This window comes from Puma concolor, chromosome A3 (assembly GCF_028749965.1).
Source record: "Puma concolor isolate L17-30 chromosome A3, mPumCon1.1.hap2, whole genome shotgun sequence".
Lineage (NCBI taxonomy): Eukaryota > Metazoa > Chordata > Mammalia > Carnivora > Felidae > Puma > Puma concolor.
The window spans coordinates 39088657-39101857 of record NC_141669.1 but is presented as its reverse complement, the minus strand read 5'-3'; the positions used below and the strand labels follow the sequence as shown (position 1 = coordinate 39101857).

The 13201-nt window shown below is 47.6% G+C and overlaps 1 protein-coding gene and 1 long non-coding RNA gene across 6 annotated transcripts in view; one reads left to right on the top strand and one right to left on the bottom strand.

The window, feature by feature from the left end:
* SPMIP9 (sperm microtubule inner protein 9) overlaps positions 1 to 10506 on the top strand; it is a 66452-nt gene extending 55946 nt beyond the window's left edge. For 2 of the 5 annotated variants that reach the window (XM_086699833.1, XM_086699830.1), the window contains 3 exons: positions 6066 to 6102; positions 7062 to 7154; positions 9966 to 10506. In XM_086699833.1, the coding sequence (XP_086555959.1) occupies positions 6076 to 6102; positions 7062 to 7154; positions 9966 to 10394 (549 nt within the window). In that variant the 5' untranslated portion in view covers positions 6066 to 6075 and the 3' untranslated portion in view covers positions 10395 to 10506. Of the gene's footprint in view, positions 1 to 5133; positions 5648 to 6065; positions 6103 to 7061; positions 7155 to 9965 lie in introns of those variants that run through there. The other 3 variants (XM_086699829.1, XM_086699831.1, XM_086699834.1) reach the window with 3 other exon arrangements.
* Positions 226 to 5061, bottom strand: LOC147582389 (uncharacterized). Its single transcript, XR_015248705.1, has 3 exons — positions 4912 to 5061; positions 2244 to 3058; positions 226 to 334 (listed from the first exon to the last, which is right to left on the bottom strand). It is a non-coding gene; the product is annotated as an uncharacterized LOC147582389 (long non-coding RNA).
* Positions 10507 to 13201: the final 2695 nt, after the last annotated feature.

Genomic DNA, 13201 nt, shown 5'->3' with positions numbered 1-13201 from the left:
TACTTCACCCTAACCACGTTTTTGGAAACACACTCATGTTGGTTTCTAGCGTGCCACGTAGTTTGTCTTACTCTATACAATTTGAACCCAACGCCCGTATTTAGGCTTTAAAAAAACAAACAGGATTTGTTTTCTGGTTTATTTTTCATCCCTTACCAATGTTGAAAAGATCCCCCTTCATGCTGCTGGAGGAGACAGCAAGAACCATGAGAAACTTACCTGTGCTGCTTCAGAAAAACAACAGGGATTGCACCGTGGGAACTTGAACATCGGTACATGGCGATCCAGCAGTGCGTCCGTGTGAGCTTACGACACGTCGTAGCTATGTTGTAGCCTAGATGGAGGAAGAAATGGGGGCACTGAGGCTCTCGGCGTGAACCTGCCCACGGTGGCTAGCCATGGGGTGGCCCATCTGAGGCCTCGGCCCTGCTCCTGTAGGTTAATGCATTGACGTTGCTCCATGAACTCTGAAGCCCAGAGATTCTGCAGAAACCTGACCGCAGTGGAAGTGGCAAATGCCAGAAACTAAAAAAAAAAAAGGCTGAGTACATGGACCCCTTCACCTTTTCACTCCCGTGGCCTTATTTCCCTTCCTGCTGCCCTTTTAGAGAGGCAGAAGAAAGCTCTTTAGGGCAGGCTCGCACCGCAGGGCTGTGTGGGAGGGAGCTATGCTCCCCAAACGTGGCAAATCCTCTCTGTTAGCTTCAAATACCGCCTGTGTCACCAGCAGTTCCAGAGTGTGTATCACAGGTCCAGACCTTTCTTCTGGGGGCTATAGATTCTCTTACCCACTTGGAAGCCACACAGGCCGCACAAATGCAATATTTGTCTTACTCCCCAAGCTGGCTCCTCTGCTGGAGTTTCCTACCTTGCCAAAGGGGGACCAACCCCCAGCGGCTCATCCCCCAAATCTGGGAACCATCTTTGATATTTCTGTCTTGCTCCTGCTGATTCCTGATAATGAATTCTATAGAGTTTGGGGTGACTGGGCGATTCAGTTGGTTACATGTCCAACTCTTAAAATCAGATCGTGATCTCAAGGTTATGAGATCGAGCCCCACACTGGGCTCTGCACTGAGTTTGAAGCCAGCATGGGATTCTCCCTCTCCCTCTCTCCCTGCCCCTTCCCTGCTTGCGTTCTCTCTCTCAAAATAAATAAATAAACATTGAAAAAATTCTATGAGTTTACTTCCAAAATGCCTCTTGAATCTGCCCATTCTTCTCCCTATCACTGTCATCTCCTCTGACCTGTCCCAGCCGCCAACATCAGCTAGTGGCCTGCAAACTCCTTGCCTGGATCCTATCTCACCCTCCCCGCCCCCCCCTCCCCCCCCCCCCCCCCCCCCCGGCCCAGGCCATTGTCCATCAGTGATCTTTTTGATATGTTGTTTCATCCTTCTGCTTTAATTCCCCAGTACTTCCCATTATTTTCAGGATAAAACCCACCAATCCCCGTGTACCCCACTGGACAAACCACCCCCACCCCAGCCTCATCTGGAGTCAGTCGCACCTGTCTCTCCTCACTCTGCCCTAGTAGAGCAGCCTCTGTCTTCCACACAAGACAGGGCTCCCTCGAGTCCTACAGCAGTCACACAGGCCAGAGCATTCGCCTTCCTCCCTAGGACTGAGTTATAATGTCACTACTTGGCACAGGTCTCCCCTCTAAGACTGGATCAGGTCCCCGCACCCAACTTCTCTTCGACGGCATTGTCACCGTTGTATTTAAAGACTCACTTATATAATATATTTCTCTATCGCTAAGCTGTAACTTCATGAAGGCAGAGACCACTTCTGTTTTATGTCACCACTCTGATCACAGGCCCCGTACAACGTCTGGTCCAGAGCAGAGACTCAGAAAACATGGGTAAACACTGGCATGAAGAGCCACCAAGTACCGTCACAGACTTATTATCCATTTGGCTTTCTTTTTTTTTTTTTTTTAATTTTTTTTTTTAAATGTTTGTTTATTTTTTGAGACAGAGAGAGACAGAGCATGAACGGGGGAGGGTCAGAGAGAGAGGGAGACACAGAATCCAAAGCAGGCTCCAGGCTCCGAGCTGTCAGCACAGAGCCCGACACGGGGCTTGAACTCACAGACTGTGAGATCATGACCCGAGCTGAAGTTGGACGCTCAACCGACTGAGCCACCCAGGTGCCCCATCCATTTGGCTTTCTACATTCATTTCAGGTGGAAATCACTTACCTGTTTTACAGATGATCAAACTGGTTTCTGCTGAACTTACCTGGTTTACCCAAAGGCGTGAAGATACCAAGTATCAGGATTTGAAGTCAGGACTCCACTTGGTTTCATTTTCCTGGAACTATATCCTTGAGGCACAAAAGCCTCTTGTTGTGGCCCGGCTGTCCCTTCCGCTTGTATCTCTGCCGCGATTGCATTCTTTACCGAGTTCTTTACCATTTCCTTCAGTGTTATTACATTCACAAGCACTTCTTAAATTCTTACATCTAAGGGACAGTGCCCTGAGGGATAAAAAGGTGACTAACACCAAGTTCTTTAGCTGAAGGACACCACAGTTTGCTAGGAGAAATAACTACTTTCTCTCTCCAACCTTGGATTTGTTGGAACTGTTTTAGCTGTAAGTCGTGCAAACTCCACTAAAACTGCCTTCAGCAGCAAAAGGAATATATCGGCTCGTACAAACTGCAATGTCTGAATGTAGTTTAAGCTTCAGGCATGGTTGTATCCAGGGGCTTGGTGTCCTCATGATACAGTCACTTTCTGTCTCCATCTCTTAGGTCTTCTTTTCCCTGTTCATTTTCTTCTTTGGCCAGGCTCCCTTCGACTGGTGGCAAAGATGCCCTCGGACAGCTCCAGGCGCCAACAGTTCTTAGTGCCTGCTATCTCGGAAAGAGAGAGATGCTTTGCCAGGAGCTGGCATGATGCTCATCAGCCCACCTTGGGTCACGAGCCTCTCCTTGAATCAATCGTGGTGGCCTAAGGGACGGAATGTTGCTCACTGTTGAATCTGCACAGTTCAGAACGGTGCCCAACACAAAATAGTGCTCAATACATATTGGTTGGATAAATGAAAAGCGTCTAGTAAAGAGAACAAGGAGAGCTTCATGGGAGAGGTGGCCCTTAAAAAGAGTGACTAGGGGCGCCTGGGTGGCGCAGTCGGTTAAGCGTCCGACTTCAGCCAGGTCATGATCTCGCGGTCCGGGAGTTCGAGCCCCGCGTCGGGCTCTGGGCTGATGGCTCGGAGCCTGGAGCCTGTTTCCGATTCTGTGTCTCCCTCTCTCTCTGCCCCTCCCCCGTTCATGCTCTGTCTCTCTCTGTCCCAAAAATAAATAAACGTTGAAAAAAAAAAATTAAAAAAAAAAAAAAAAAAAAGAGTGACTAATTTTTATTGTGGTAAATATATATAACCTAAAATTTACCATTTTAAATGTACAATTTGGTGGTTTAAGTATGTTTGCAACACTGTGCCACCATTGCCACTAGCCATTTCCAGAAAGTTTTTATCTTCTTAAAACTCTGTACTCGTTCCTCCCAACCCCTGACAACCACCACTCTCCTGCCTGTCTCTCTGATTTTTAAGTCTTTTTTTAACGTTCACTTATTTTCGAGACAGAGAGAGACAGAGCACGAGTGGGGGAGGAACAGAGAGAGAGGAAGACACGGAATCGGAAGCAGGCTCCAGGCTCTGAGCCGTCCGCACAGAGCCTGACTTGGGGCTCAAATTCATAGACTGCGAGATAATGACCTGAGCTGAAGTCGGACGCTCAACTGACTGAGCCACCCAGGCGCCCCTCTGTCTGATTTTGACATCTCTAGGCACCTCTTATAAGTGGAATCCTACGATATTTGTCCTTTGTGGTCTCGCTTATTTCACTTAGCGTAATGTTCTCAAGGTTCATCCGTGTTGCAGCACGTGCCCTATCTTCTTTTTAAAACTGAATAATAGGGGCACCTGGGTGGCTCAGTCGGTTAAGTGTTTGACTTGGGCTCAGGTCATGATCTCGTGGTTCACGAGTTTGAGCCCCATGTCGGGTTCTGTGCTGACAGCTCGGAGCCTGGAGCCTGCTTCCGATTCTGTGTCTCCCTCTCTCTCCGACCCTCCCCCATTCGTGCTCTGTCTCTCTCTGTCTCAAAAATAAATAAACGTTAAAAAAAAACAAAACAAAAAAAAACCCCTGAATAATATTTGAACAAAGGGAAAAAGAGACAAACCAAAAAAACCAGACTCCTAACTATAGAGAACAAACTGGTGGTTACCAGAGAGGAGGTGGACGGGAGATGTGTGAAACAGCTGATGGGGTTTAAGGAGGGCACTTGTCAGGAGCACTGAGTGATGTATACAACTGTTGACTCACTGTATTGTACATTTGCAACAAGTATAACACCGCATGTTAACTACACTGGAATTAACAATTTTTAACTTTTTACAAAACAGAATAGTATTCCATTATGTGTATATATCACGTTTCGTTTATTTATTCACCTGTTGATGGATATTGGGGTTGTTTCCATCTTTTGGCTATTGTGAATACTGCTGCCATGAACATGGTCGGGCAAGTATGTGTTCGAGCTCCTGCTTTCAATTCTTTGGGGCACACACTCAAAGGAAGAATTGCAGGATCATATGGTAATTCTGTTTAGGTGTGATTTTTGGAGGAACCGCCATCTTGTCTTCCACAGTGGCTGTGCCACCTTCCGATTCCCACCAGGGGCACACAAGGGCTCCAGTTTCTCCGTATCTTTGTCGACATTTATTACGTTTCATTTTTGGATTATAGCCATCCTAAAGGGCGTGAAAGAGGGTGAAATTTTGACAGAGGATGGACAAGCCAGCCTTTCAGCCAACAGAGGCCTGCCTGAAGGGGCTATGGTATGCAGTGGATTGAGTCACGCAATGTCTGATGTCAAAATCCATGTGGGGTTCTGTTTACCTTCCTTTCCTGGAAACGACCAACTGTAGAGTACTGTAAAGGCCCCGCCTCCCATGTACCTTCCAGTGCTGCTGCTAGAGCTCATGCTGGCTCGGGTGTGCTGGAACATCAGTGACTTGCTCTGAGAGGCTGAGTCAGGGGCAGACACCCGGGAGGTGAGCTGGTCACCCATCACAATGACCAGGGGCTGTGATCAAAGCAGCCTGCATCACACAGGTCAGGGTTCATCCCAAAGACAGGTGTGGTGGTGGGGCACAGAGACAGGACTCTTCACGAGGCAGGGGCACCTGGAGCTGGAAGGGCAGGAACATCGTCATCTGCTTGGTAGAAGGAGGGGTAGGTGCTGTTTGCACTGAAGCTGGCCCCCAGCCCCAGGAGGGGAGCTCTTTATGCACAAAAAGGAGGGGGGCGTAGGGACTTTTTGAGGTCTGGCAACCACCCCACTGGGTCACAGCCCACTGAATGGAATAGGCTCGGGGCTGTGTTCCATGGGAATGAAATGGAGTACCAGTCAAGAGCCTAGGGGTCCATGCACACAAGACAGAGTGAGCTCAGATTGCTCCCCAGTGCCCAGCTGTGAGGCTCCCCGCTAAAACTTCAGGGCTGGGGGGGGTCGAGGGGCAGGATTGGACCTACCTGTGGCTATCATTCAACTGGGAATGCAGAACCTTCTTCACCCTGGATGCTCCCGATCCCTGCTGGAAAACATGATTTGTGCTTCTGAATCAGGGCACCTGTAAGTCCTAGGCCCGTGGCTTGCTTCCTCAGTGCAGCGTTATGTGGGTAGCTTGAAATGGGCCATGGTGGGAGCATTTGCACGACAGAAATGCAGAAATCGGTAAACGCTTATTTATTTGCCTCCAAAGGTGGTTGTTAAATATTTACCAGCACACGACTTGCCCTGCTTGAGAGGTGAATCCGATGTTCTCATCGGCTCAGGTTCGGTCTGGGGCCTGCTCATGCCCCTTTGTCCCAGGACCCCTGTCCACCTGCCCATTGATCCCTGCTGCCATCAACCCCTGGGTGACTGAGTCATGTGCAGGGTGGGGCTGAGAGGATTGGGGCAGTTGTGCTCGGTTGGCACAGCTTTGGGGACAATGGCTGTTTCCCTGGCATGTGACAGAAGCAGGGCTGACCAACTTGTCTGTGTCTAGGTCATCTGCCATGGCAGGTGTGGTGTACTCCAGACAGGTGAGTGTTGTGGCTTTCTGTCTGTCCCTTGTGGCCACTTCGAGGTTGGGCAGCTTTAACAAACAGGCCCAGACGCTTTGGGGATCCCTATGATGATCATTCTGAAATGGTGGGAGGTTTTTTTCCTTGTTTTTTTTTTTTTTTTTTTCAACGTTTATTTATTTTTGGGACAGAGAGAGACAGAGCATGAACGGGCGAGGGGCAGAGAGAGAGGGAGACACAGAATCGGAAACAGGCTCCAGGCTCTGAGCCATCAGCCCAGAGCCCGACGCGGGGCTCGAACTCACGGACCGCAAGATCGTGACCTGGCTGAAGTCGGACGCTTAACCGACTGCGCCACCCAGGCGCCCCTTGTTTTTTAACCAGTAGGGGAAAGCTAAGGATTTGCAATGTTCTGAGGGTTCATTTACGTATTCAGCATGCATGTATTAGGTATCGTGGGTGTGTCGGTCCCTGTGCTGGGTTTTGAGGCTGCAGAGATGTCCAAGATTAGGTCCTAACCTTGTGTGCTTCATTAAATCCATTACAATTCGCCATGATAAGTGCTGCAACAAGGGACGTAAAATGTTGCATGAAAGCGGAGGAGAAAAAGTTTAATTTGGGGGAGGTGAGGAATGAAGGGGTGGGATAGATGTTTTGGGGCGAAATTTAATCTGGGTTTTGGAGAATGTGTAGGAGTTTGCCAGTCCGTGAGGAGTACCACTGGTGTTTCCGGCGGGAGATAAGAGCATGTGCACCTGTGAAGAGTAGACTGTAGCGAGGCTGGTGTACTGAGGGCATGGAGGGGAGCCAAGCGGGATGAGGTGGTAAAGGTCAGTAGAAGCCGGATCGTGAAGGGCTCTGAATGCCAAGCCCAAAAGTGGGGCTTGGTCCTGTAGACCATGAGAAGCCACGACTGCCTTTAGGTGGAAGAATGGCAAGACGGGATCTCTTGTTTTGTAATCTCCCTTGCCCTTTAGGCCCCTGTGGACTTAGATATATACCAGAGCTCTTACATGATTGACTATCAACCCTACGGGAAGCGCAAATACTCCAGGGTCACACTACAAGAGGTAAGAAGTCGCTCGGTCTTGTCTTTTCTTCAATGGCCGACTGAAATCATCTTTACTGCATTTGTATTATGAGCGTGGATATTGGGGGCACTTACTTAGAACAATATCTGATACCCAGGAGATCTAAAGAAGTCTTTTATGTGTATGTTTTGTGGGTATGTATGCTTTAAAATGTACATCAACTCTAGGGGCGCCTGGGTTGCTCAGTTGGTTAAGCGGCCGACTTTAGCTCAGGTCGTGATCTCGCGGTCCGTGAGTTCGAGCCTCACATTGGGCTCTGTGCTGACAGCTCAGAGCCTGGAACCTGTTTCAGATTCTGTGCTTCCCTCTCTCTGCCCCTCCCCCGTTCATGCTCTGTCTCTCTCTGTCTCAAAAATAAATAAACGTTAAAAAAAATTAAAAAAAAAATGTACATCAACTCTAAGTCATGCATGCAAAAGAGTGTACATAATATACGTTTACAGTTTAAATAACATTGACAAAACAAACACCAATGTATCCATTATCAGCACGTTAGAAATACCAGAGAGCCCTAGTTAGCCCCTCCCTGCTCCCACCTCCTCCCACCTCCAGACGTAGCCACTATTCTGAATTTTGGGTTAATCATTCCCGTGTGTGTGTGTGTGTGTGTGTGTGTGTGTGTGTGTGTTATTTTAAGTTTATTTATTTATTTCTGAAAGAGAGGCAGAGGGAGAAAGGGAATCCCAAGCAGGCTCCTCACTGTCAGTGCAGAACCTGACGTGGGGCTCGAACTCACGAACCGTGAGATCATGACCTGAGCCAAATCAAGAGTCGGATGCTCCACCACCTGAGCCACCCAGGCTCCCCTCCCTTGTGTGTTTCTTTAAAAAATAGCTTTACTCTATATGTATGTGTCCCTTTAAACAAATTGTTTAGGTTTGCCTTTTGAGCTTTATTATATATTGGATCATACTATTCATCCTCTTCTGTGACTTTTATGTTTTGCTGAACATTGTATTTTATATAATATATTATTGATTTCTGCTGTGTGGTACTACACTGCATGAATGTGCCACCATGCCTGTCCCGTTGGCCATCTGGGTTTTTACTTTTTTGTTACCCCTCCCCACTGCCCAGTGCTGCAATGCCGATTGCACAGCCTAATGTATCCACCGCCCCGGGAGTGGAATTGCTGGTCACAGGTAACATCGCTATTTGCCAAAGTTGTTACATCGATGCAGCAGAGACAGTCAGTTCTGTAACTCTCCAACCTTGCCATAAACTTGGTATTGATAGACCTGCAGAGTTTTACTGATTTGGTTGGTTTGAAATAATATTTTCTTGTGATCCCATGTTTCCGGATATTTATTATTCTGTGAGATGTCTGTCCTGCCTTTTGCCCATTTTTTTTTAAGTGGGATGTTTGTCTTTTTCTTATTAATTTGTAGGAGTTCTTTACATATTCTAGACATGTTTCATTCGTTAGTTATATAAAGTGGCAAAAGTTCACAGGCTGTGGTTCATCTTTTCACTTCCTCTCAGTGAATCACAATTCTTACCCAATTCTTATTGGCAAAATATAGCATCTTTCCCTGTATCATCTGCTCTTTTGAAGTCTTAAGAAATCCTTTCCTATTTCGAGGTTTCGCCCCTAAAAATAAGGTCTAGACAAACAAAGGGGACAATTTCTGGGATATAGTATTTGGTGGAAGCAAAGTGCAGAGTGGGATTATAATGTGCATTTGTGTACAAACCAAGGGTGTGTGGAACTTCATTATATGTTTATATGTACATAAACTATATCTAAAAAGATACATGGGGCACCTGAGTGGCTCAGTCGGTTAGTCGTCTGACTCTTGATTTCGGCTCAAGTCATGATCTCTCAGTTTGTGAGTTCAAGCCCTGAGTTAGTCTCTGTGTTGACAGAGGGGAGCCTCCTTGGGATTCTGTCTCCCTCTCTCTCTGCTCTTCCCCTGTTCACTCTCTCTCTCTCAAAAATCAATGAAATAAACATTAAAAAAAGAAGAAGAAGAAGAAGAAGAAGGGCACCTGAGTGACTCAGTCGGTTGAGCATCTGACTTCTGCTCAGGTTCTGATCTGGAGGTTCATGAGTTCAAGCCCCACATTGGGCTTGCTGTTGTCAGCACAGAGCCTGCTTTGGATCCTCTGTCCCCTTCTCTCTCCCTCTGCCCCTCCCCTGCTTGCACTCTCTCTCAAAAATAAATAAAACATTACAAAAAAATTTTTAATAAAAAAATTTAAAAAACCCTTTGTATTATTTCAGTATTGCCCTCAGTCATATACATTACCATTCAAAAACTAATTAAAAATTTTTTTTCAACTTTTTTTTTTTTTTTTTTTTTTTTTTATTTATTTTTGGGACAGAGAGAGACAGAGCATGAACGGGGGAGGGGCAGAGAGAGAGGGAGACACAGAATCGGAAACAGGCTCCAGGCTCTGAGCCATCAGCCCAGAGCCCGACGTGGGGCTCGAACTCACGGACTGCGAGATCGTGACCTGGCTGAAGTTGGCCGCTTAACCGACTGCGCCACCCAGGCGCCCCTAATTAAAAATTTTTTTAAGAGAGAGAGAGCATGAGTGGGGGAGAGGGGCAGAGGGAAAGAGAGAGAATCCTAAGCGGGCGTCACACGGAGCATGGGGCTGGATCCCACCACCCTGGGATCACAACCCAAGCTCAAATCAAGAGTAGGACACTCAAAGGACTGAACCGCCCAGGCGCCCCCAATGTTTTTTAAATAAAGACAAGTGTGCTCCCTGGAGGATGAGGCCAAGGAAGCTTGGCCTCTCACCGAGCTCAGCTCTCAGTTCATGTGTGATTTATTTCCACAGCAAGTGAAGCTGGATGCCCAGCTCCGGGACAAAGAGTTGTACAGGCCGATCCCCAGCTCCAAGCCCAAGCTAGAGGATGGGTACCCCGCCTTCAAAACTCCTCCCATGACCGCCAGAGACCTGGGACTCCCAGGCTTCTTCCCACCACAAGACCAAGACCGGGCGACCACGGCAGAGGGCGAAGGCAGGTTCACCGGTCTCCGCCATTCCGTGTACCCGGTTTCCCACGCTCTGTACCTGGCCCAGGGCGATCCCAACCGCGTCCACCAGAGCGCCCACTTTCCGTGCCTCCTGGAGCCCGAGCGCCAGCCTGCCGCCAAGGAGGGCAAAGGCTACTTCCTACTGCCTGGCTGCCTCTGTCCTCATCACCACAAAGTCAAGTTCCCCGTCTTGAACCGATGGGGGCCCTTGATGCCATTTTACCAGTAGGAAGTGTGGGGCGCCCGCAGGGGCACTGTGGAAACCCTCCCTCTCAGCAGGCAATCCCCCACTGCCCTTGGAGAATGGACAGGAGAAGTGAAAATAAAGCCGTGGAAGATGATCCAGGAGCCCTGCCTGTTCTACTTTGCGCCCTGCCTGCCCTGGGACCTCATCTCTGCCCACCTGTAGGAGGAGGAGGGGATGAGGGAAGGAGGGCAGGATGGAGGGAGAGAAGGAAAACTGGCGTCTTCGGAGGCTGGAATCCGTGTCAGTTGAGCGTCCTGCTGTAAAGATTCTTGCTGCTGCAGGCATTTACTTACGAAATGGGAAAAATCACGTTCCCCAGAGTTGTCTGGATGTTGAGTGCGATTGCAAACTGGTCCCACGCTGGAGCCACCCACAGTGACCACTTCAAGGGCGTCATTTTACACGTTCCTTCTTGCTCAGCGGTGCTTTTGCAAACATGCATATGCCCTCTTAGGGGCACAATGCAGAAATGACATTCTTCCCTTCCAGTTCTGCCCTCTTGGCCACAGCCTGGCCACATGGTCCCACCAAACTGCAAGGAAGGCTGGGAAATATACCTTCATCCTGGGTGGCCATGTGCCGGTGAAAAACAGGAAGCCAGCAGAATAGAAGGAGAGGGTGTATTGGGGTGGACGACTGTCCATTTTTGCCACAAAACCTGAGGAGGCTTTCCCATGGGAATCACACCAGAGACCTAGTGCTTCCCCAGGGACTCTCGTTAAAATGCAGATTCTGAGCCAGTCAGTCTAGGACAGGGGCAAGATTCTGCATTTCCAGCAAGCTCCCAGGTGAGGCCAGCACTTCCGGACAGGGGACCATGCTTGAGTAATGAGGTCATACACAATACTCTGCACCTTCCGTTTCTCTTCACAAGCCATCACTTACAGATCTGTTTTTTCTTTCTTTGTTTTTGTTTGTTTGATTTTAACAGCCTCCATGCCCAGTGTAGGGCTTGAACTCACGACCCTGAGACCAAGAGTTGCATGCTGTACCTAGTGAGCCCGTCAGCCACCCCGGATGCAATTATCGTTATTATTTTAAAGTTTATTTATTTATTTTGAGAGAGAGAGGGAGTAGGAATGAGGGAAGGACAGAGAGAGGAAGAGAGAGAGAATCCCAAGTAGGAGCTGAGCTGTCAGCACAGAGCCTGATGTGGGGCTCGATCTCACAAACCACGACAGACCTAATTATATATTTTTTTTTAACAGCTGCCTGATATTCCATTGAATTGATGGATTGTGACGTATTGAATGATTCTCTCATTTGTGGGCAGTGAGGCTTTTCCAGTTTCCTTCCTACAAATAATACAGCAGTAACAATTTGTGAACATAGACCCTGGCTGCTTTTATTTCTGTAAGAGTCTTACAAGGGCTGGGTTTGTGCTGGGTCTGATGGGGTGGGTGTTTGCTGTTAATGATACCATTAGAAGTGCCCCCATCCTCCCAGCAGTGGGTACTAGTGCCTCTTATCCCCATCTCCTTATGATGGACATTATCAATCCTTCTGATTTTTGCTAATTTGATAAATAGAAAATGCTACCTCATTGTGGTTTTAATTTGTCATTACTTGGGTACTGGTGAGATACAGGATCTCTTCTTTTTTTAAGCTTGTTTATTTTGAGAGAGAGAGAGAGAGGAAGAAAGAGAGAGAGAGAGAGAGGGAGACAGAACACAAGTGGGGGAGGGGCAGAGAGAGTGTGAGAGAGAGAATCCCAAGCAGGCTGCACTCTGTCAGCAAGGAGCCTGACTTGGGGCTTGATCCCCAGAACCATGAGATGATGACCTAAGCTGGAGACAAATTGGTCACACTGCCAACTGAGCCTCCCGGGCACTCCCATGGTCTTTATTATATCATTTGCCATTGGGTTTCTGAATCACATCTTTTACCCTGAATTATCTTTTTTCTTATCAGTTTATAGGATTTTTTTTTTTTTTTTTTTTTTTTTTGCACATTGGCCATGCTAGTTCTTTGTATAGCACATGTTCCTAATATGTTCTCCCTGAACTTTTAAATACACAATTTAAAATATGTAGTCGGAACATATTTTTTGCTAACATAAAATGAATACCTTCAGTGGAAAATGCTGCAAAGTGAAGAAAAGCACGAAGAAGAAAAAGAAATCACCTCTAATCCCACTGCTCAGCCAGTAACTACTGGTAACATTTTGATTCCCAGCGTAGCAGATGCTCGGTCAGATCCTTGGGCTGTAGAGCCAGACAAATCTAGGGCTCCACCCATGCCTGAGTTTACTACCTAGCACCTGACAGGTATTCTAGAAAGTGATTTCATGTCTCTGAACAGCAGTTTTCTCATCTGTAAGAGGCATTCATAATGCTCCCACCTTTTGAGTAAACACTGCACAGCATCTAAGATATTGTCAGTGCTCGGAGAGACCTTTTATAGGCATTTTTACAAATCTCATACTGGATACGTAATTTTATTTATTTTTTTAAGTTTATTGTTGAGAGAGAGGAGAGGGAGGGAGAGACTATGCAAGAGGTGGAGGGGGGCAGGCAGAGAGAGAGGGAGAGAGACAGAATCCCAAGCAGGCTCTGTGCTGTCAGCGGGGAGCCCTAACTCGGGGCTCAATTTCATGACTATGAGATCATGACCTGAGTCCAGATCAAGAGTCGGATGCTTAACCAACTGAGCCATCCAGGTGCCCCTGAATATGTAATTTTAAACGCTGCTTGGTCTTCGTTGCATTAGCAATAAGCATCGCCATTCAGCCTTAAAACTTTATAAATATCCTTCATGAGTTCGAGCCCTGTGTTGGATGTAGAGATTAC